Below are 25,281 nucleotides of genomic sequence, written 5' to 3'. Positions count from 1 at the left end.
AGTTTCATATTTCAACTGGGGATTCGAGCAAACAGTCTAATGTTATCACACACTGAAGGGAGAATTGTTGTTGAACAATGTGTTGGAGTGTGTTTGCAGGTTACATTGAAACTATTGCATTTGTTTRCCCCTAATCCAGATGATGGGATTGAGATTTCATTCAGGATTAAATAAAAATATAATTTCACCCATCTGTATGGTCCTCTAGGAGGCAGCATCATTCTTGAATTTGAGAATACATGTAATAACAGAGTAGTGGCCAATATGAACATATTTTAAGAGTTTAAATTGAAAAGTAATTTTTTAATTATAGGGGACTACAAGAGATGATGATGAAAAATTTGATGAAAAAATCGAAAATGTACTATCACACATATGCAGAAATTCAATAGGCTAATCATGATTTATTTCACACGTATTGTTTTTAATATGTTTTGACATGCCTTCTATGTACCACAATCTACTAGGACATATCAATACATGAAATATAAACATTTAAAAACACATACACAGACCAAAGAATYAGTAATACCTGTCTTGGCAGCAGAGAGAATGTTTAGCCGTTTTATAGCACATTTCCTGCAATTCTATGCATTTTGACATGGCTAATGCTCTGTTATTATGCTTAAACATTATAACAAAATTGTCTATCTTTTACTTTGTTTACTATAAATTCTCAGATTATAGGCTATTATTAAAACATACATAGGTCCCTTAGCTTTTCTATATACTTTCTATTTGGTTTTAGTGCTTTAAGTTTACACCGAAAGCGTTTTTCCATCCCAATTTTAACTATTATTTTTTTAACCTTTTTGGGGTTGCAATGTACCAAAAATGTCCCGACTCCCGAGTTTGGGAAACAGTGGGCTAGGCTACACTTTAGTGATAGCGAGTGCTGAAACTAACTGTCCTCTGTCATGAACACTGAACTTCACATAATACATTTTCATCAACGACTTGTTCCCACCCTTTCTGTACCACCCAAGGAAACTCGAAAGAAAAGGATCCGGCTCTGGTCAAGTTCTGCGTGCAGCAGGGGAGCAGAAAATGGCTGCACATAAAAACGGGAGTTTGATACATATAATAAATAGAGCCAGTGTATACTTCAAAAACGGCAGCTACCGAAAGAGAATTTTATTGACCTCTCTGAAACCTGTTCAGTGTCAGAGGCGAACAGTCTCCAGCATCGGCGATAGGAACACGAACTTGACACCGCACTTGAGCTCAAATCTCGCTGGATGGTCATACAAGGAGTTATACGAATTGTCTGTGAAAGATCCGGAAACATTTTGGGGATCAATTGCTAAAGAGAGGCTTACATGGAATAAGCCATTCGATCAAGTGAGGGACTGCGAAATTACTAGTGGGAAAATCAATTGGTTTCTTGGGGGACAGTTGAACGTTTCTGGTAAGAATTGCCATCCCCTATTATTATTATTATTATTGGCTACACTGTAAATATTTACTACCCCATTGCATAACAGCATTTACTCAGTATTCTACATAGACTGGAAGTGCGTGCTCAAGCCTTATTTTCGTCTAGGATTAAGTTGATATTGTTTTTGTTTGTGTGGATCTTGTTCAGGTTTGCGAACTATGTTTAATGTACATTATGCTTACTGGACAGCCCCCCGAATACTGGACAGTAAGTTACATTAGTTRATCCATTCATCCATTTAATTGGCAGTGAATTGTTTGGATGTGCATGTTGCCAAGCATCCTGACAGAGTCGCCCTGGTCTGGGAGAGGGATGAACCTGGGACGGAGGTAAAGATCACCTATAGGTAAGTTCATGCCTATGCAAGGACCTTCGACAGGGTGGGGGACTATTATAACGTAACGCTTATCTTGGAAAGCTTGAGATATGATGTAGATGAGAGTTATCTGAATGAACGTGTCCACATCATTCAGCAGAGGAGCTGAAATCTATACTGATCTGTGCAACAGAGTAGGAGGTATAAAACCAACATACTTCACATTCCACACCGGTGTTAACCAGAGATGATTGCCTCCAGATGTAGGATCTTAATTTGAGCCAGTTTGCTACAGCATGAAAATAATCCTGCGGCAACAGGAAATGTGAATTATTAACCTCAAATACACTACAGGTTGAAAATGTGCAGGACGTTTTCCTGCAACAGGGTAATCAAATTAAGATCCTACATCTGTATCCTGTAAAAACATAATCTTGTCCTCTGTCAAGTATCCATGTTAGGTTCTGTTTTTTTTAGGTTATGCTATACTGTAAAGGGTAGGAGGAAACATGGCAGAGATTCAGCAGTGATATCTAAATATTTACAATATTCCAAATTGTTCTCTAGATATGCACAGTGAGATGTTCAGCTGTGCCAAAGAAGAACTGGATAAGAACCATGTTCTGGATWTGCATGGATATATTGTTAACTTTAATGTTGTATAGTACATAAAGAGCATAACATTTAACCTTTATTGATACAAGGAATACCAATTGATACCAGAGTCTCTTTTTCAATGATGTCCTGTGTTACAACAATCAGCAAATCATGAAGGCTTAAATACTCCCATTACAATTTGCATTATGAATGAGACACCATATGTACTTTATTGTTGATGAGACTAAATCATAAGGAAGTGCTGTTGAAATTGCAAAATAATTTTTGGTTGGGTGTCACAGTTATGGTGTAAGGTGGTAGTGTGAGATTTCAAAATGAGGCCTTTCTGCAATAACGACTAAAGCTGCTTCCTGGATCAGAATGTAAACAGGAAGTTGTGGGGTGTCCAACTGAACGTTCACTAGACATGAAACTGAAAGTGTACTGGAAGGTAATTTCAGTGCTCCCAAAAATTATTAATCAGAGTTATCCATTGTTCAGTGCCTCAAAGAAGCCTCAAAGTCACTAATATACATCTTCCTATATGATTGCAAGGAGTAGGGATTCAAAGTAGTTCTCAAAGACTCTCATCTTACAACAAAATACTTATTCGGCTATCACCATAGGAGAACCCTTTTGGGTTCCATGTAGAACCCTCTGTGGAAAGGCTTCTAAATAGAACCCCAAAAGGTTCTACCTGGAACCAAATAGGTTCTACCGGGAACCAAAAATGGTTCTTCAAATCCTTCTCCTATGGAGACAGCCGAAGAACCCTTTTAGGTTCTTAGATAGCACCTTTTTTTCCTAAGAGTGTACACTTCAGATAGTGTTTGATGGAATCAATACAGAATACATACCTTTACTAACTTACATACGCAACAATATTTGAGGTAACTGCTGCTCCAAGTAATAACTTCTGTCTGAACTTTATACAACTTTTCTAAAGGGAGCTACTTGAGACTACCTGCCGCCTAGCCAACACCCTGAAGAGGCATGGGGTCAACAAAGGTGACCGGGTGGCCATTTATATGCCAGTGTCGCCCATCGCCGTGGCTGCCATGCTTGCGTGCGCTCGTATCGGTGCTGTGCACACGGTGGTGTTTGCTGGGTTCAGCTCAGAGGCCCTGGCTGGGAGGATTCAAGATGGTGAGTGATACTGGGCCTGGACTCATGTTTGACTGAGATGAACTCTTTAGAAATGTTAGGTCACAATTTTTTATTTATTTTATTTCACCTTTATTTAACCAGGTAGGCCAGTTGAGAACAAGTTCTCATTTACAACTGCGACCTGGCCAAGATAAAGCAACGCAGTGTGACAAAAACAACAACACAGAGTTACACATAAACAAATGTACAGTCAATAACACAAAAGAAAAGAAAAATAGAAAAATCTATGTACAGTGGGTGCAAATGTAGAAGAGTAGGGAGGTAGGCAATAAATAGGCCCTAGAGGCGAAAATAATTACAATATAGCATTAATACTGGAGTGAATAATGCATTTCAAGCACGTTTGTGTTTTGTATACAGATGCTCCCTTTAAAGCCCAAACATGACATTTGAATGGTTGACTGAACACAAGGGAAGGGCACAAGGTCATTTCAATTGTGCATGCATGCAGCTATTCAAGTTAAAATAAAAATGAGAGATTTTCGAGGTTATCTGTAATCATACAAAGCTGACATAATACTTAAGCTTTGCGCCTTTAAATAAAGCGTAATCATAGAGTTTACAGGAATTTCAGCTTTTCTATTCAAAGGCACAGGATAAATGTCTGATAGTTAAACAGGATATAGTTCCAATGGCCATGACCCCTAAAATGGCTTGAATGAATGGCTGCCAAGTTCTCAGCACTCCCAAGTGAGTCATTATGCATAGAGCAATGTCAGATTTTTAAAATTGAACATGCTCTTGGCCATTGTTTCTGGGATACACCAGTCATCAAGTTTCCTCCCCTTTTTTCCAACTTAACTCCAGTGAGAAACMAACCTGTTTTACTCAAACGCTCCTAACATCATGAGACTAGGCAAGGGTTGTTTAAATTCAAGCTGCATTTTGCGGTCAGACAGAAACCAGGCCAATTTAGAAAGATCAAACACAAGGCCAGCAGTTTAGGACACAAACTGAAGGATGAGACAGAAAACTAGGAGCAACATGTCATCTCAAACCTTTATAACATGTACAGTACAGTACTGAGTGTACAAAACATTAGGAACACCTGCTCTTTCCATGACATAAACTGACCAGGTGAATCCAGGTGAAAGCTATGACCCTTTATTGATGTCACTTGTTAAATCCACTTCATGAAGGGGAGGAGACAGGTTAAATAAGGACTTTTAAGCCTTGAGACATGGATTGTGTYTGTGRGCCATTCAGAGGGTGAATGGGCAAGGCAAAAGATTTAAGTGCCTTTGAATGGGGTATGGTGGTAGGTGCCAGGCGCACKGGTTTGAGTGTGTCAAGAATTGCAGCACTGTTGTGTTTTTTACCTTAAACAGTTTCCTGTGTATATCAAGAATGGTCCACCACCCAAAGGACATCCAGCCAACTTGACACAGCTGTGGGAAGCATTGGAGTCAACGTGGGCCAGCATCCCTGTAGAAAGCTTGTAGAGTCCATGTCCTGACGAATTGAGGCTGTTCTGAGGGCAAAATGGGGTYGAACTCAATATTTGGAAGGTGTTCCTAATGTTTTGTACACTCAGTGTATACCTCAAACAGAACCAACAGATAGCAATTAGGCCTATTGACATCTTGAAATTGTGATAAGCTGCTTGCATTTTCTCAAAGTACTTKATATTCTCAGTTAGACTGTGTAGGGATGTGTCCGCATGATCTCAGATCTCTCAGACTGTGTTCCCCATCTCCCTGCAGCCCAGTGTAAAGCTGTAATCACGTGTAACCAAGGTGTGAGGGGAGGCCGGTTCATAGACCTGAAACCTACAGTAGATGCTGCAGTGAAGAACTGCCCCACTGTCCAACATGTGTTTGTGGCCCAGAGGACCACTAACCCAACTCCCATGGGCAAACTAGACATCCCATTGGAGGAGGTAAAACTTGTTCTTCATACTTTTCATTGTGTCATGGAGAAGGTAATAATGAGTCTGAGTAGCGGGACAAGCCAGTGGCAGTCCTGTCACGGGATCAGTTTGCATTGCAGCCAAGCTCTGCTCACAGATGAAGTGGTGAACTGAAAGAACCGTTTTGCGATGTTATCTGTCYTGTTAATATCTGTTATGAAAGATCTATTTATTTGTCTGTCATTTCATCTGCCATTGTCACTGACGAGCTTAAACACCTTGAGGTGTTTTGTTTTCAAGAACAACCTGTGTACAGTACCATTGAACAAAGTACATAGACAGACCTACTAGGAGAGTAGCGTGATGACATAGCACACATTTAACTTGAAGCAAATCAAGTGTAATTCCACTGCATTTAGCTGCATTTAGTAATTCCACTGCAAGAAACATTCATATCACCAAACCATATCTCCAGTCTCCCACTCTTTTCCTCTCTGTCTCAGGCGATGGCCAGTGAGTCTGCACAGTGTGRTCCAGAACCTATGGGCAGTGAGGAGATGCTTTTTATGCTCCACACGTCAGGCAGTACAGGCAAGCCCAAGGGCATTGTCCACACACAGGCTGGCTATCTGCTCTATGCTGCACTGACTCACCAGGTATGTCTTCAGTTAACCCCTCTACGGAATACTTCTTACTTCAGAGAAGCAAATGCAGGTATGGTGCCTTCCTTAAAATGGTGATGTGGCAGAAAATATGCATTTGTTTAGCTGATATATTCAACCAACTATAAAAGGAGGAGGAAGGCCCAATTACTGTGTTGTCTGAGAATGTTTTGATGAGGGCTACAGAAAGGGGGCTACAGACAGGGTAGTTTGAACAATATAAATATTCTGCCACATGGTTTGGCATAGCTTAGATCAGAACAATGAATTCAGTGTTCCCCTTTTGTGAGAGAAGSCCCATTCCATATTCTGGGTCAAAATTAGCCCCCTTTGACTGACAAATAAAAACATCTGTTTTCTCCCTGCTTTTCGATGCTGGTGAGCATGTTSTGCTTGGTGGGATTTACAGACACAAAGCTTACATGATGTTAGTGATAATAATAGAATGAAAACACAGCTATGAATCTGCACGAGATGTGCTGCTAATTTCTAAGTAGCTTACCAGCTCAGACTCAAACAGACGTTTGGCAATTGCTCGCACTGTCTCTTTTTGGCATGTTGGCTGTTTAGATTCAAATAACAGACAAAGCTGCTTTATATCTGTATCCCCCTGAAACAGACTGGGCCTCTTGGGACCATGCCAAAGAGAGACCTGTTGCTGTTGCCAGGCTGTTAAGCAGTTCTGCTCAGAGAACTATCAATGTGGCAGCCATGTTGTTTGGGAAAGCATGTATACAGAATTAGTCAGAATTTCGCAATCTTGTAATTTTGATGATTTTGTTGTCTGGAAAAGTACAGCATTGCTCAATGGACCTTGTCTCTAACCTTARGTGTTCTTGTTCTTGCAGTATGTCTTCGACTACCATCCGGGCGATGTGTTTGGCTGTGTGGCAGACATTGGCTGGGTGACTGGTCATAGCTATGTGGTGTATGGTCCTCTGTGTAATGGTGCCACCACTGTCCTCTTTGAGAGCACTCCTGTGTACCCAGACCCCGGTGAGCTATAACAGTACAAGTACAAGGGCTGCACCCTGACAATATCTGATTGACATGATCATCCACTATTAATCATTAAGATGTGTCTACAACTGTTACATTGAGACAGAGGATACTTTGGCAGGAGACTTTGACATCAAGCATCAAAGTTTGTCCTGTCTTTTCTGGTGCTTTTTACTCACTTTACCAGAGGTCATAGAATTATACAGGTCGTATCCACAGAGAGATAGCCAGGTGACTTGTTACCAGCTGGGTGGGTGTCACAGCTTTTGGCAGTATTGGAATACTTATTCACTGGGCTGGGGGCAATAAGGGCCAAAAATCATTATTGTTTTTGATTCTATTTTTATAGACAAGTTAGAAGTTCTATATTATTTATGCATGTGTTAAGACGTCCTGTTGCTATGTGTGCTAGAACTAATGTATAACTATTACCGTAATACGCAATATGTTTCTTTCTATAACACCGCGGATAACTTGTATATGTAGTGRTTGGAACAACAAGAAAACCTTAGAAATGTGAATAAAGTGGATCACTGTAGTTGTAACTGGCTTCGTTGGCATTTCTCCAGTGTTGAGTGACTCATTAACTGTCTTGATGACAATTTTATTCTTTGCTTATTACCGTGGCTTGTTGACTGAAGGAGTGCTTCAAAGTGTTATAAGTTAATTGTTAAGGTTTGCTGTAAACTTTGTAGTGATATGACATTGGCCAATGCCCTCTATAGCCTTGGCATAATAGMACATTTCCTGTTCTTGTTTCTGTGTCACTATTTAGTGGTTTATGGAAACAGGAAGGATATATTTTGCTGATATTTGCGTGCGTGTSTATTCCTTTACCATAATGACCATGTGTCTTCTTTGTTCCCTCAGGGCGATACTGGGAAACAGTGCAGCGACTGGGCATTAACCAGTTCTACGGTGCTCCCACTGCCATCAGGCTGCTGCTGAAATATGAGGAGAGCTGGGTAAAAAAGTACGACAGGTCCTCCCTCAAGACCCTTGGCTCTGGTGAGAGACTAGATCAGTGCCCCTTGCATAATAATTTGCCAATGAGCACACAGTTGATCCTACCAGATTAATTAAATAACTGATCAACTGTTCTGTGTGCAATTGAGTTGCGTGTGGCTCAGTTGGTAGAGCATGGCGCTTGCAACGCCAGGGTTGTGGGTTCATTCCCCACGGGGGGACCAGGATGAATATGTATGAACTTTCCAATTTGTAAGTCGCTCTGGATAAGAGCGTCAGCTAAATGACTTAAAATGTAAATGTAAATAGCTGCAACTCAATTACAAATTCAAAGTCAGTGGCTTTGCGCATTATGGAAACTTGACTTGATTCCAGTGATTCCTGTCAGTGTTACAATGACCTTAATAAACAATTCATTTTCAGAGTTCTTGGCTATAGCRATCATCACATTCATAGGCCAACATTATCATAAGTCATATCAGTTCAAAGCATTTCGTATCTTTATTATTATTGTCTTATTACTGAKATACTCTATCAGTAAAAAGGTAGCCCATTATCTAAATAATACAGAATGTTTATGCCTAGAGTACATTTCACAATATCTTAAACTAGCTCTGAGTGTGCCCAGAGCTGGGTGTACTGTATTGAATGTACCTGTCTTCTTGCAGTGGGGGAGCCTATCAATCACGAGGCATGGGAGTGGTTCTACAACGTGGTGGGAGATGGAAGATGCCCCCTAGTGGATACATGGTGGCAGACAGGTAACATCAGGGCGGCTGAATGTCTTGGCCAAGGTTGTCTGATGTGGTAAATGCTTCAACTTTAAATTGCCTTAGCTTAATTGTGCGTTATAAAATCTCCTCAGTCTTTTAAAGAGTCTAACATTTTTTATTGCACTACCATGTAGGACATCATAATACACTACATTACATGACATGGAACAAAGGGCTTATCAAAGGCATATAAAATCAGGTCAAGTTATGTTTGTAAGAAGGAGGAGACAATCATGACTTGAAAAGCAAGCTTATTTTGTGCATCAAATGAATGCTAACGCCTGTGCTCTGATGTTGCATGCTGGTGGAGGAGAAAGCTCTGCCTCTAAGGCGCATCTTGATTTGTTATGGTGGTTTCTGTGCTGATCTAGACAATAAGTCTGTCTGATACTCTGTTTATTGGTGGCTTAACCCTAATTTGCGATTAGCACAAGGTACATCTGCACTGAAAATGAATTAAAATAATCCCTCCCTCACCCCCAACACACTTACCCCCTTCTCCCCCAACCGCCAGCGGGAGGAGGCTCTCCAGTGAGGGCCTGGCAGGAGTGAAGTGGGGAGGGTCATGACCTAATTCCTCAAAAATCACTTTCTGGGGTTTTCTCCATGGGCGTATGTGCTAAGTCTTTTGAGGGGGGCTGGAGAGTGGGGTTCTTCCAAAGGCTTAATATCAAAATGAAGTGTAATTTTCTTGTACAGTACTGCAATTCCTTTTTTATTAAGGTGATTATCACTTATTACTAATTTGCCATAGCCACAGGGGTTCAACCCTCGCCCCTCTTCCCCATCAGCAAAACATAGACAATCTGTAGTGCAGCCAGACTTAGGTCAAATTCAGTACATATCAACTACTCTCCAATATGTCAGCTGCACATCCCTTTAACCCTCCTTATTGCACTTCTCCATGCATCTCCTCTCTCCCTCTCTGTCCCCAGAGACGGGAGGTGTGTGTATTGCTCCAAGGCCAGCTGAAGAGGGTGCTGAAATTGTTCCGGCCATGGCCATGAGGCCCTTCTTTGGCATTCAGCCTGTTCTCATGGAGGAGAAGGTGATCTGTCTGTGCTGAATTCAAATCAATTCAACTGTCTTGCTTTTTCAGAATGAAATGGTCAATTTGTATTTTTTTTAAACAGATTTTACTTAAGAGAAAACTTAAGAGAAAAATATCAAATGTATTTGTTCTATGTTCATCATTAAGGCACAACCTTAAATGTTTTACCTTCCATTTTTGTGAATCAAGTCCTTGTGAAATGTAGTCAGTTGTATTACCGCATTCTCCTCTGACGGCATTCTGGGACTTTGGAGTCTCGTTCTTCAGAAGCCATAAAAAGTATAACAATTCAAGCTGGACCATGTCCAACTGCTCCAAGGAAATTCCACTCTTCCCCTCCTCAACTGTGTGACCTCGTTCTCCGTTCAAAAGTTGAAAACAGGTTAACAATCACAAGGCCCGTGGGCGGAATACCAGGGTGCATTCTCAAAGCATGCACAGACCAGCTGGCTAGTGTCTTCACAGACATTTTCAACCGTTACTTGTCCCAGTCTGTAATCACAACATGTTTCAAGCTGACCACCCTCGTCCRGGTTCCCAAGAGCTCCAAGGTAACCTGCCTAAATGACTACCACCCTGTAGCACTCAGATCTGTAATTATGAAGTGCTTTGAAGGCTGGTCATGACACACATCAACACCATCATCCCAGACACCCTAGACCCACTCCAATTTGCATACCGCACCAACAGATCCATAGATGACACAATCTCAATTGCACTTCACACTGCCCTCTCCCACCTGGACATGAGGGGAAATAACAATGGGAGAATGCTGTCAATAGACTACAGCTCAGAGTTCAATACCATAGTTCCCTCCAAGCTCATCACCAAGCTAGGGACCCTGGGACTGAACCCCTCCCTCTGCTACTGGATCCTATACTTCCTGGCGGGTCGGCCCCAGGTGATGAAGGTAGGCATCAACACCATCGCCACGCTGACCGTAAACACGGGGGCCCCTCAGGGGTGTGTGCTTAGTTCCATCTTGTACTCCCTGTTCACCCATGACTGCGTGGCCACGCATGACTCCAACACCATTATCAAGTTTGCTGATGACATGACGGTGGAGTCCTGATCACCAAAGACGATGAGTCAGCCTACAGGGAGGAGGTCAGAGACTTGGCAGTGTGGTGCGAGGACGACAACCTCTCCCTCAATGTCAGTAAGACCAAGGAGCTGACRGTGGACTATAGTACAAAGAGGGGAAAGCACGCCCCCATCCATATTGACGGAGCTGTTGTGGAGCAGGTCAAGAGCTTCAAGTTTATTGGCGTACACCTCACTAAGGACTTCACATGGTCCACACACACACGCACAGTTGTGAAAAGGGCATGGCAGCGCCTCTTCCCCCTCAAGAGGCTGAAAATATTTGGCACGGGTCCTAGAATCCTCCAAAAGTTCTACAGCTGCACCATCGAGAGCATCGTGACTGTCTGCATCACCGCTTGGTATGACAAATGCACCGCCATTGACCGCAAAGTGCCACAGAGGGTGGTAGAGACATCCCAGTACATTCCGGGCCAAGCTCCATGACATCGAGGACCCCTATACCAGGCGGTGTCAGAGGAATCCCTGAAAAATTGCCAAAGACTCCAGCCACCCAAGTCATAGACTATTCATTCTGCTACCGCTTCTACCCCCAAGCCATAAGACTGCTATAGCCAGACTTCTAAATAGTAAATTAAATGGTACCAGAACTATCTGCACTGACTCTATCTTGCACTGACCCTACGCACACCCACTAGACTATATATACACACCATATATACATTCACTCACACACACTACCTTGACACGCCCACACATTCACATACACTACATACGCACACACAACACAAACACACGTACACATTACACACACACTCACACACTTTTACACTCATCATTTGCTGCTGCTGCTCTGTTATGTATTTTACTCTTATTATTATTATTATCTATCGTGACGCCTAGTCACTTTACCCTGCCTTCATGTACATATCTACCTCATACCTCTTCACATTGACCTGGTATTGGTACTCCCTGTATATAGCTCCACATTGATCTGGTACTGGTACTCCCTGTATATAGCTCCACATTGACCTGGTATTGGTACTCCCTGTATATAGCTCTACATTGACCTGGTACTGTACTCCCTGTATATAGCTCCACATTGATCTGGTACTGGTACTCCCTGTATATAGCTCCACATTGACCTGGTATTGGTACTCCTGTATGATAGCTCCACATTGACCTGTATTGGTAACTCCCTGTATATAGCTCCACATTGATCTGGTACTGGTACTCCCTGTATATAGCTCCACGTTGACCTGGTATTGGTACTCCCTGTATATAGCTCCATTCTAGTGCATTTTATTACTATTTAATTTGTATCATTATTTTAAAACTCTGCCTCGTTGGGAAGGGCTCGTAAGCAAGCATTTCACGGTAAACACCAGTTGTGTTTGGCGCATGTGACAAATAAAATTAGATTTTGATTTGAACTAATTTGTAAGTCGCTCTGGATAAGAGCGTCTGCTAAATGACTTAAATGTTATGTAAATGTAACTGGTCTTTTAAAGCACTAAGTACTGTACGTTAGACGCTAATTGTGGGACAGTGAAATGATGAAAAGGCAGTGTGTATCTGGGGATCTCTCTGGAGCTGTTAACCCCCCCCCCCCCTCAGTATTACATGTGGAGCCACTAGTTAGTCCCAGTCTTTTCAGCTTTAGAACAGAGAGACATAAGGACAGAGATATCTTTCAGTCCAGAAATCCCTCCAGCTTGAACCAACGTGTCCCTGTGGTAGATGGGTCACACCCGCCTTAACGCCTTTCACATTGCAATTAAAACTAACCAGCATATGCTTCCCTTTCCTTGATTAACATATTTACAGGGCTTTGTTGGAGTGGTAACCTGACCTCGAAACTTAATTTCCCCTCTCCGTGTCTTTTACTAGTAATTTCAGTAAACAGTAAATCTACACGCAGTACTGTATAACCTGCATGCACTGAATTTCTATGTATTGTTGTTATTTATGTGTTTTACTGTAGAGGTTGATCTTTATGAACAGACACATTCTTATTGTTATTATTGTTGTGACATGCTTGCTGCATGATTTTTTTCTAAATGCACTTGTAATGTTTGTGTTTACATTCTATACTGATTAGTTTTATTAATTCCAATGTTTTAATGTGAGAGAACCTAATAAATTATTAAAATGTTTGATTAATTTTCCTTTTATCACCAACAGGGTAAGCCTATATCAGGAAATGATGTCAGTGGAGCCCTTTGTATTGGCCAACCATGGCCTGGAATGGCACGGACCATCTTTGGGGACCACAAGAGATTTGTGGATGCATACTTCAAACCATATCCTGGTGAGTTGGCCTAATTCCGTTTCCCTGTAAGCTCCTCTCTATTTTTTAAATATTTTTTATTTCACCTTTATTTAACCAGGTAGGCCAGTTGAGAACAAGTTCTCATTTACAACTGTGACTTGGTCAAGATAAAGCAAATCAGTGTGACAAAAAAAACAACACAGAGTTACACATAAYCAAACGTACAGTCAATAACACAAAATAAAATAAAAATAGAAAAATCTATGTACAGTGGGTGCAAATGTAGAAGAGTAGGGAGGTAGGCAATAAATAGGTCCTAGAGGCGAAAATAATTACAATTTAGCATTTATACTGGAGTGATAGATGTGCAGATGATGATGTGCAAGTAGAGATACTGGGGTGCAAAATAGCAAGAGTGTAAGTAATAATATGGGGATGAGGTAGTTGGGTGTGCTATTTACAGATTGGCTGTGTACAGGTACAGTGATCAGTAAGCTGCTCAGACAGCTGATGCTTAAAGTTAAGGAGGGAGATATAAGACTCCAGCTTCAGAGATTTTTGCAATTCGTTCCAGTCATTGGCAGCAGAGAACTGTAAGGAAAGGCGGCCAAAGGAAGTGTTGGCCCCGGGGACGACCAGTGCAATATACCTCCTGGAGCGCGTGCTACGGGTGGGTGTTGCTATGGTGACCAGTGAGCTAAGGTGGAGCTTTACCTAGCAAAGACTTATAGATGACCTGGAGCCAGTGGGTTTGGCGACAGATATGTAGTGAGGGCCAGCCAAGAGAGCATACAGGTTGCAGTGGTGGTATATGGGGCTTTGATGACAAAACAGATGGCACTGTGATAGACTACATCCAGTTTGCTGAATAGAGTGTTGGGGGCTATTTTGTAAATGACATCACCGAAGTCAAGGATCGGTAGGATAGTCAGTTTTACGAGGGTATGTTTGGTGGCATGAGTGAAGGAGGCTTTGTTGCAAAATAGGAAGCCGATTCTAGATTTAATTTTGGATTGGGGATGCTTAATGTGAGTCTGGAAAGAGAGTTTACAGCCTAACCAGACACCTAGGTATTTGTAGTTGTCCACATATTCTAGGTCAGAACCGTCCAGAGTAGTGATGCTGGACGGGCGGCAGGGTGCAGGCAGCAATCGGTTGAAGAGCATGCATTTAGTTTTACTAGCATTTAAAAGCAGTTGGAGGCCACGGAATGAGTGTTGTATGGCATTGAAGCTTGTTTGGAGGTTTGTTAGCACAGTGTKCAAAGAAGGGCCAGATGTATACAGAATGGTGTCATCTGCGTAGAGGTGGATCAGAGAATCACCAGCAGCAAGAGCGACATCATTGATATATACAGAGAAAAGAGTCGGCCCGAGAATTGAACCCTGTGGCACCCCCATAGAGACTGACAGAGGTCCAGACAACAGGCCCTCTGATTTGACACACTGAACTTTATCTGAGAAGTAGTTGGTGAACCAGGCGAGGCAGTCATTTGAGATGCCAAGGCTATTGAGTCTGCCGATAAGAATGTGGTGATTGACAGAGTCGAAAGCCTTGGCCAGGTCGATGAAGATGGCTGCACAGTACTGCCTTTTATCGATGGCGGTTATGATATCGTTTAGGACCTTGAGCGTAGCTGAGGTGCACCCATGAACAGCTCGGAAACCAGATTGCATAGTGGAGAAGGTACGGTGGGATTCGAAATGGTCGGTGATCTGTTTATTAACTTGGCTTTCAAAGATTTTAGAAAGGCAGGGCAGGATGGATTTAGGTCTATAGCAGTTTGGGTCTAGAGTGTCTTCCCCTTTGAAGAGGGGGATGACCGCAGCACCTTTCCAATCTTTGGGGATCTCAGACGATACGAAAGAGAGGTTGAATAGGCTAGTAATAGAGGTTGCAACAATTTTGGCGGATCATTTTAGAAAGAGAGGGTCCAGATTGTCTAGCCCAGCTGATTTGTAGGGATCCAGACTTTGCAGTTCTTTTAGAACATCAGCTGTCTGGATTTGGGTGAAGGAGAAACGGGGGGTGGGGGGTTGGGCAAGTTGCTGCAGGGTGTGCTGAGATGTTGGGTAGGGGTAGCCAGGTGGAAAGCATGGCCAGCCATGGAAAAATGCTTATTGAAATGATTATGATTATTGTAGATTTATCGGTGGTGACAGTGTTTCCTATCCTCAGTCCAGTGTGCAGCTGGGAGGAGGTGCTCTTATTCTCCATGGACTGTACAGTGTCCCAAAACTTTTTGGAATTAGTGCTACAGGAAGCAAATCTGTTTGAAAAAGCTAGCCTTAGCTTTCCTAACTGACTGAGTATATTGGTTCCTGACTTCCCTGAAAAGTTGCATACCACGTGGGCTACTCGATGCTCATGCAGAACGCCACAGGATGTTTTTGTGCTGGTCCAGGGCAGTCAAGTCTGGGATGAACCAAGGGCTATATCTGTTCTTAGTTCTACATTTTTTGAATGGGGCATGCTTATTTAAGAAGGAGAGAAAAGCACTTTTGAAGAGCAACCAGGCATCCTCTACTGACAGGATGAGGTTAATATCCTTCCAGGATACCCGGGCCAGGTRGATTAGAAAGGCCTGCTCGCTGAAGTGTTTCAGGGAGCGTTTGACAGTGATGAGGGGTGGTCGTTTGACCGCGGACCCAGTACGCACACAAGCAATGAGGCAGTGATCGCTGAGATCCTGGTTGAAGACAGGAGAGGTGTATTTAAAGGGCAGGTTGGTRAGGATGATATCRAAGAGGGTGCCCATGGTTACYGATTTAGGGTTGTACCTGGTAGGTTCCTTGATGATTTGTGTGAGATTGAGGGCATCTAGCTTAGATTGTAGGATGGCCGGGGTGTTAAGCATGTCCCAGTTTAGGTCACCTAACAGTACGAACTCTGAAGACAGATGGGGGGCGATCAATTCACATATGGTGTCCAGGGCACTACTGGAGCAGAGGGGGGTCTATAACAAGCAGCAACGGTGAGAGACTTGTTTCTGGAAAGGTGGATTTTTAAAAGTAGCTCGAATTGTTTGGGCACAGACCTGGATAGTATGACAGAACTCTGCAGGCTKTCTCTGCAGTAGATTGCAACTCCGCCCCCTTTGGCAGTTCTATCTTGTCGGAAAATGTTATAGTTAGCGATGGAAATTTCTGGATTTTGTGTGACCTTCTTAAGCCTGGATTCAGACACGGCTAGGACATCCGGGTTTGCGGAGTGTGCCAAAGCAGTGAATAAAACAAACGTAGGGAGGAGGCTTCTAATGTTAACATGCATGAAACMGGGCCTCCCGGGTGGCGCAGTGGTCTAGGGCACTGCATCGCAGTGCTAGCTGCGCCACCAGAGTCTCTGGGTTCGCGCCCAGGCTCTGTCGCAGCCGGCCGCGACCGGGAGGTCCGTGGGGCGACGCACAATTGGCCTAGCGTCGTCCGGGTTAGGGAGGGTTAGGCCGGTAGGGATATCCTTGTCTCATCGCGCTCCAGCGACTCCTGTGGCGGGCCGGTCGCAGTGCGCGCTAACCAAGGGGGCCAGGTACACGGTGTTTCCTCCGACACATTGGTGCGGCTGGCTTCCGGGTTGGAGGCGCGCTGTGTTAAGAAGCAGTGCGGGGGTTGGGTTGTGGGTTGTTGGGTTGTGTTGGGTTGGGTTGTGCTTCGGAGGACGCATGGCTTTCGACCTTCGTCTCTCCCGAGCCCGTACGGGAGTTGTAGCGATGAGACAAGATAGTAATTACTAGCGATTGGATACCACGAAAATTGGGGAGAAAAGAAGGAAACATTTAAAATAAATAAATAAATGTAAAAATAAATTAAAACATGCATGAAACCAATGCTTTTAACGTTACAGAAGTCTATAGCTATAGAAAATAGTTTTCGTGAATTCAATATGAAAATGGTAGATAGCAATCTACAGTGGCAAAGAGGAGGTGAGGGCCCTGGTGGAGTGGTGCTAGGAAAATAACCTCTCCCTCAACGTCAACATAACTAAGGAGATGATCGTGGACTTCAGGAGACAGCAGAGAGAGCACGACCCCATCCACATTGACGGGGCAGCAGTTGAGAGGGTGAAAATTGTCAAGTTCCTCGGTGTGCACATCATTGACAACCTGAAATGGTAAATTTCACACAGACAGTTTGGTGAAGAAGGCGCAACAGCGCCTCTTCAACCTCAGGAGGCTGAAGAAATTTGGCTTGGCACCCCAAGACCCTCACAATATTTTACAGATGCACCATTGAGAGCATCATGTCGGGCTGTATAACCGCCTGGTACGGCAATTGCACCGTCCGCAACCGCAGGGATCTCCAGAGGGGGGTGCGGTCAGCCCAACACATCACTGAGGGGAACACTGCCTGCCCTCCAGGACATCTACAGCACCCGGTGTCACAGGAAGGCCAAAAAGATAATCAAAAACCTCAGCCACCCGAGCCACTACCTGTTCACCCAGCCACCATTTAAAATGCGGAGACAGTACAGGTGCATCAAAGCTGGGACCGAGAGACTGAAAAACAGCTTCTATCTCCAGGCCATCAGACTGTTAAATAGTCACCACTAGCCAGCTACCACCCGGTACTCTACCCTACACCTCAAGGTCATTGAACACTGGTCACTTTAATAATGTTCACATACTGTTTTACCCACTTCATATGTAAACTCAGCAAAAAAAGAAACGTCCTCTCACTGTCAACTGCGTTTATTTTCAGCAAACTTAACATGTGTAAATATTTGTATGAACATAACAAGATTCAACAACTGAGACATAAACTGAACAAGTTCCACAGACATGACTAACAGAAATGGAATAATGTGTCCCTGAACAAAGGGGGGGGTAAAAATCAACAGTAACAGTCAGTATCTGGAGTGGCCACTAGCTGCATTAAGTACTGCAGTGCATCTCCTCGTCGTGGACTGCACCAGATTTGCCAGTTCTTGCTGTGAGATGTTACCCCACTCTTCCACCACGGCACCTGCAAGTTCCAGGACATTTCTGTGGGGAATGGCCCTAGCCCTCACCCTCCAATCCAACAGGTCCCAGAGAAGCTCAATGGGATTGAGATCCGGGTTCTTCGCTGGCCATGGCAGAACACTGACATTTCTGTCTTGCAGGAAATCACACACAGAACGAGCAGTATGGCTGGTGGCATTGTCATGCTGGAGGGTCATGTCAGGATGAGCCTGCAGGAAGGGTACCACATGAGGGAGGAGGATGTCTTCCCTGTAACGCACAGTGTTGAGATTGCCTGCAATGACAATAAGCTCAGTCCAATGACGCTGTGACACAGCGCCCCAGACCATGACAGACCCTCCACCTCCAAATCGATCCCGCTCCAGAGTACAGGCCTCGGTGTAACGCTCATTCCTTTGACGATAAACGCTAATCTGACCATCACCCCATGTGAGACAAAACCGCGACTCGTCAGTGAAGAGCACTTTTTGCCAGTCCTGTCTGGTCCAGCGATGGTGGGTTTGTGCCAATAGGCGACGTTGTTGCCGGTGATGTCTGGTGAGGACCTGTCTTACAACAGGCCTACAAGCCCTCAGTCCAGCCTCTCTCAGCCTATTGCGGACAGTTTGAGCACTAATGGAGGGATTGTGCGTTACTGGTGTAACTCGGGCAGTTGTTGTTGCCATCCTATACCTGTTGCGCAGGTGTGATTTTCGGATGTACTGATCCGGTGTTGTTACATGTGGTCTGCAACTGCGAGGACGATCAGCTGCCCGTCCTGTCTCCCTGTAGCGCTGTCTTAGGCGTCTCACAGTACGGACATTGCAATTTATTGCCCTGGCCACATCTGCAGTCCTCATGCCTCCTTGCAGCATGCCTAAGGCACATTCACGCAGATGAGCAGGGACCCTGGGCATCTTTCTTTTGGTGTTTTCAGAGTCAGTAGAAAGGCCTCTTTAGAGACCTAAGTTTTCATAACTGTGACCTTAATTGCCTACTGTCTGTAAGCTGTTAGTGTCAAAAAGACCGTTCCACAGGTGCATGTTCATTAATTGTTGATAGTTCATTGAACAAGCATGGGAAACAGTGTTTAAACCTTTTACAATGAAGATCTGGATTTTTATGAATTATCTTTGAAAGACAGGGTCCTGAAAAAGGGACATTTATTTTTTTGCTGAGTTTATATACTTTATTTTAGTCTAGGCTCATCCTATATAACTACTGCTTTACACACCTTTATTTATTACTCAGTATATACAGTATATTTATATTTTGGATTCATTGTTAATTCTGATATTTCTTAATTCCTTTATTTAAATTTGTGTGTATTGTTTTGTATTGTTCGGTATTACTGCCRTGTTGGAGCTAGAAACATAAGCATTTCGCTGCACCTGCGAATAACATCTGCAAATATGTGTACGTGACCAATCAAATTTGATTTGGATTTGATTTGTGATAGCAGGGCTAAAAAATAATACCAGTATATTTGTCTAACATGGCCAACAGTGTTGACAATGTTATTTAGATAACGATTACTGAGAGACCTTAGGTCACTGTTTATTACCCAAGGGTGAGCTTTGGAGTTGATTCTATTCCAGGTCTTTACTTCACTGGGGATGGAGCATATCGGTCTAAAGAAGGCTACTATCAGATAACTGGGCGTATGGATGATGTTATCAACATTAGTGGCCACCGATTGGGTACTGCTGAAATTGAGGATGCCCTGGTAAGAACTAACACACCTAGCKTATTTGTTACATGAATGGCAGCTATATGTTCAGTTGACTGACTAATAAAATCAATATCATGATTATGTGAAAGAGTCACTGTACTGTTGTTGTCAATGGGYATTTCTTATACATTTCTTGAATGGTTGTCTTCTGTCTTTTAGGATGAACACCCAGCAGTTCCTGAGACTGCGGTGATTGGTATTTCCCATGATATCAAAGGAGAGGGTAAGAATAAGAATATAGACATACAGTGCAAAACCTCTATCATCCCACATTAACACGCACAATACACATTTTTTACAGTATGTATGTGAATTGGATATTTCTGGAGCTTTGAAATGGCTTCTAAACCGTTGAATAACAGTACACCAGGAAATGGAAAGCTTCTTAGCTTTGAGTCAACTCTCTCCTTGAATCTAGCCACTGTTACCCTTTAGTGGAATAGGCACTAGCCTTCAGGTGTGTCAATACTAGTGTAATATATGTGGTGTTCTTCATGAGATTAAACCAACCCACATACTAACCAAAAGAAGATCAAGATTGCTAAAACTACATATGTATATATCTATGTACACTGAAATTACATATGTATATATCTATGTACACTGAAATGACATATGTGTACATCTATATGACTATCAAGTGCGTTGAAGTTTATTTACAACTTGCAATTAATTCATAGTTATTGGCACATTCTATCAATGCTTTGTTGCATGTTTTCCTTCCCTTGTACAACAGTTCCCTTTGCCTTTGTGGTTTTGAAAGAAGACCCTTCCCTGAACCACACAGCAGTCGTTAAAGAGCTGAGAGGCCTGGTGGCCACTAAGATAGCAAAATATGCCGTCCCTGACCACTTTCTGGTGAGGATATTCATGCTGCTTGTGGTTACTAAACTGTGCATTTATGTTAGTATGTAAAACTGCTGTTGTTGAAGATCCTAGTATATGCCCTGAACCAGACAGCAGTCGTTAAAGATCTGAGAGGTCTGGGGCCACTAAGATAACAAACAAAGTATGCTGTCCCCGACCACTTTCTGGTGAGGACATTCACACTGTTTGTGGTTACTAAACTGTGCATTCCTGTTATTCAAGGCAGTATGTAAAATTGCTATTGTTGAAGATCCTATTATATGGAAATGGCATTTGTTTTAAACTAATAATAGATGGTTTCTTTCATCTATCTGTCATTTGACCTCTTTCAGGTAGTGAAGAGACTTCCCAAGACACGCTCTGGYAAGATCATGAGGAGAATCCTGCGGAAGGTGGCTATGGAGCAGACAGGAGACCTGGGCGATGTGTCCACTCTGGATGACCCATCTGTTGTCTCAGAGATCATCAAGGCCTATGCTCAGTACAAGAGCCTGACACCTCAGAATAAATAATGAAGTAGGCTTTATCACTGCTAAGACGTTGTGTTGGCAACTTGGCACTGGTCACTTGAGTAACAGCTCACTTCACTCACTCCATTCTGAATTTTATACTGTGCTGAAGCTGAGTTAGTTTTATGACCACAGTCCTTCAGTTGTTCACTATGTATGGCTCATTTATATAAGACACAAGACACTCAAGATACACAGTACACCCCTTTCTTTCCCTTAAGAATCATTATCATAAGGTTCTCTCTCATGAGAGATGAAGATTATCAAACGCACAGTATTTTTTAACTTTGTTTTTTTTAAAGATCCACACCGATTGGCACGGGTGTTTTTCTGTTGCTCATTAGAAAAACAAGATTTCAGTCTGGGATGTATGTTTCCTGACCGTTGTTCAACCCATGTTAGTAGGCCAAAAATCAAAACAGAACTTTCATTTATTTACCTGTTGTGATGCACGGATGTTCCAAACTCTGTTTTAGAAGAGACTGACTTTATGAACAAAATTATCAGATTTACACTTGGTAGTCAATTTTGACGCTAGAATAACTGTTTCTTACTCATATAGATGCCACATATGCAGTTTTCAAAGGGATTCTTGCTTTTTAAAGGCAGTTCTCTTTAAAGCTGCAATATGCAAGTCTAAGAAGTGGTAGATCTGTTCTTTGTGCGCTATTTCTATGCTTCCCCTTCTTAAATTTCGTTTTTGGGTCTTAACTCTCAGTTTTGTACACCAGCTTCAAACAGCTGAAAATACAATATATTTTTTATGAAAAATATATTTRACAGGGGTTTGATGGTAAAATTACTCTACACTATACCTGCTTGTTTTGTCACATCAACTGAAATTAGGCGAACAATTAGAATTTTAGCAACCAGGAAATGGCGAAGCGATTTCTGCATAGTACATCATTTAAATATTTAGAAAAGGTGCTGTAATGAATTATGAATAATTCATCCAGAATAATGGTGTTTTATATATGTTATCTTTATAAAGGTCCCATTTAACCAAATGTTAAATTGCTCAAGGACGTGTTCACTTGATTGAAACATTTACTTGATAATTAACTTTTTTTCCAGATTCATTCTTTATAATATCAATGCCATCTTGAAATTATAACAGAATTAATTGACTTTACGTTGTAAATTCTTACAAAAAATAAAGCAACTAACAAAAATGAGCACTGTTTTTTTGCCTTGTCAATTGCTGTTGTATATGTATCGCATATATACGGAATAAAATATCTAAGAACTATTTTGCAGTCTTTATTTGTGATTATATTAATTGACATAAACAATCCTTTTTGTTCAGCAATTCCATGACATTAAATGTTTTACAGTTACACATATGCAGTGGAGGAAACGACTTCTCCGCAACAAAACAACTCCAGTCCTTGCTGGTATAAATAKATATCTGCAATCTGCATGCCAACCATTTGATCTCAATCAGTTTCATGAAAATATACATTTAGATCTTATTTAGTTATTTACAGTGTTGCGCGAATTTTTGAGCAGATAATGTAAACAAACTCTAGCATACCMGTGTTTTGTTTCAATCAATGGACACATTTTGCGGAGTGGTGCGCGCTGTTGAGTTGTGGCCCCAGAGAAATGTGACAATTTGCACAATCATCATAAAACAGCCTTTSTTAAAGTAAAGTATGGGTCGCGGACCAGTTAATGGTGGGTCGCGACGTGTCAGTGTAAATGTATAATTGTTTCATTAATTACAGGAATTGATTTGGCCAAGTGCATCTGCGCTCTCTGTTCAGTGCGCTTTCTGCTTAAGCAGCGGTCTCTGCTCAGTTTGGCAGCTGCGCGAGAGGGAGATGCCAGTGTGCTTCGCGGTTTACCGGATCTTTTTTTCTGCAGTTTTCTTGAAGATTACTCCGCGACACACACGATGCAGCGCTGTCGTTCAAGCGGKAGATTATGCGCTGTCAGCCACTGACTTGTCATTCCCACACCGCTGTCATCAAATGGATGCTAGCTACAAAATCAGACTGAGSTCAATTGTCATGGAACGCATATACAGCGACGAGTTTCTCTCTCTTTCATACACACTTATAACGAGGAGCGTCCACAATGTGTTTTGTGTGTGGAAGTGGTTAGTAATGAGTCTCGCATAACGAACAAATTAATAAAACATCCACAGCATGATGGTAAACCGAMGAAGTTATTTCAGAACAGGGCAGAATGCTTCAGGAAACAGTGCCTCGACAGTGGAAAAGTAAGTCAGCTAGCAAGGCATTGTTGTCATTTTATAGCAGGTGATGATAAGCAGAAATAAGGGAGTACTAACTAACTCTCATAGTAGTAGATGTGAGTTTCTCTTTCAAACAATCCCCTGGCCTTGTACACAGCTAATAGCTAACATTCGCCAAAGCAAGCTAGCTACTGATAGTGCAACCCTAAGTAACAGTACWGWTGAAGATGAAAAATAATCAGGCCTACAGTACATCTTACTGTAGAAATTATTGTTGAAAACTAGTCTAGGCTGGAACTGTTGCTGTTAAAATACAATAATAAAAACTGGAATAAACTGATTGAAGCAAGATGCTATTTTAGGCAAACACACACACAGTTCTGGGTTGCTCATCTACAACAGGAAGCGGTCTCCTGCCTGACTGAGAAAGCAGTAGATGTTCTGGTCCAGTTTGGCACCACATACCTATGTGAGTCAGGGTTCTCAACTCTGACATACTTAAAAAACATGTTCAGAAACAGTTTCAAGGCTGAGCATGACCTCTGTGTTGCACTGTTAAAAACAGCCCAGAATAGGCATGTTGCTGTTAAAATACAAATACATATTTTTTTATTCTGAACTGGAATAAACTGATTGATCACATCACACAGATATAGACCAGAAAAGGACTGTGTGTGATGTGATCAATCAGTTTATTCCAGTTCAGAATAAAAAATATGTATTGTATTTTAACAGCAACACTTCCAACCTAGACTTTCTTTCAACAATAATTTCTACAGTAGGCCTGATCATTTTTCATCTGTACTGTTACTTAGGGTTGCACTATCAAAAAGCCTGTGTGTGTGTTCTGTTATTCATCTGTGTGATGTGATCAATCCGTTTATTCCAYTTCAGAATGAAAATTATTTGTATTTTAACAGCAACAGTTCCAACCTAGACAGATATGTAAGTGTTTTAATTGGGGAAAATAAACATTAATAGATATTTATATGGATATTTAATTTAATTGTTATTTGTTTTTGTTTACAGTCGTGGCCAAAAGTTTTGAGAATGACACAAATATTAATTTCCACAATGTTTGCTGCTTCAGTGTCTTTAGATATTTTTGTCAGATGTTACTATGGAATACTGAAGTATAATTACAAGCATTTCATAAGTGTCAAAGGCTTTTATTGACAATTACATGAAGTTGATGCAAAGAGTCGATATTTGCAGTGTTGACCCTTCTTTTTCAAGACCTCTGCAATCCGCCCTGGCATGCAATTAACTTCTGGGCCACATCCGGACTGATGGCAGCCCATTCTTGCATAATCAATGCTTGGAGTTTGTCAGAATATGTGGGTTTTTGTTTGTCCACAAGTTCTCAATAGGATTAAGGTCTGGTGAGTTTCCTGGCCTTGGACCCAAAATATCGATGTTTTGTTCCCCGAGCCACTTAGTTATCACTTTTGCCTTATGGCAAGGTCCTCCATCATSCTGGAAAAGGCATTGTTCGTCATCAAACTGTTCCTGAATGGTTGGGAGAAGTTGCTCTCGGAGGATGTGTTGGTACCATTCTTTATTCATGGCTGTGTTCTTAGGCAAAATCGTGAGTGAGCCCACTCCCTTGGCTGAGAAGCAACCCCACACATGAATGGTCTCAGGATGCTTTACTGTTGGCATGACACAGGACTGATGGTAGCGCTCACCTTGTCTTCTCTGGACAAGCTTTTTTCCYGATGCCCCAAACAATCGGAAAGGGGATTCATCAGAGAAAATGACTTTACCCTAGTCCTCAGCAGTCCAATCCCTGTACCTTTTGCAGAATACCAGTCTGTCCCTGATGTTTTTCCTGGAGAGAAGTGGCTTCTTTACTGCCCTTCTTGACACCAGGCCATCCTCCAATTCTTCGCCTCACTGTGCG

At 42.3% G+C, this 25,281-nt stretch overlaps 1 protein-coding gene and 1 long non-coding RNA gene across 2 annotated transcripts in view; one reads left to right on the top strand and one right to left on the bottom strand.

Annotated features, from left to right (window-relative positions):
- The first annotated feature begins 887 nt into the window (after positions 1–887).
- On the top strand, positions 888–22,427 carry acss1 (acyl-CoA synthetase short chain family member 1). Its single transcript, XM_023970163.2, has 14 exons — positions 888–1,408; positions 1,688–1,784; positions 3,298–3,497; positions 5,222–5,397; positions 5,871–6,023; positions 6,878–7,025; positions 7,899–8,036; positions 8,663–8,755; positions 9,703–9,815; positions 13,047–13,173; positions 19,669–19,796; positions 19,962–20,025; positions 20,539–20,660; positions 21,002–22,427. Exons 1-14 carry the CDS (start codon positions 1,048–1,050, stop codon positions 21,179–21,181), a joined length of 2,100 nt encoding a protein of 699 aa, XP_023825931.1. The 5' UTR covers positions 888–1,047; the 3' UTR covers positions 21,182–22,427.
- The window catches only part of LOC139023003 (uncharacterized), a 29,002-nt gene continuing 7,228 nt past the window's right edge, over positions 3,508–25,281 (bottom strand). Inside the window, exon 3 of the long non-coding RNA XR_011474068.1 lies at positions 3,508–4,989. This is a non-coding gene — a long non-coding RNA (uncharacterized lncRNA). The remainder of the gene's footprint in view (positions 4,990–25,281) is intronic.

The sequence above is a fragment of the Salvelinus sp. IW2-2015 genome, linkage group LG25 (genome assembly GCF_002910315.2).
Source record: "Salvelinus sp. IW2-2015 linkage group LG25, ASM291031v2, whole genome shotgun sequence".
In the NCBI taxonomy this organism is placed as follows: Eukaryota; Metazoa; Chordata; class Actinopteri; order Salmoniformes; family Salmonidae; genus Salvelinus; species Salvelinus sp. IW2-2015.
The sequence above is the reverse complement of the archived record's forward strand: the minus strand, read 5'-3'. Positions and strand labels throughout refer to the sequence as shown.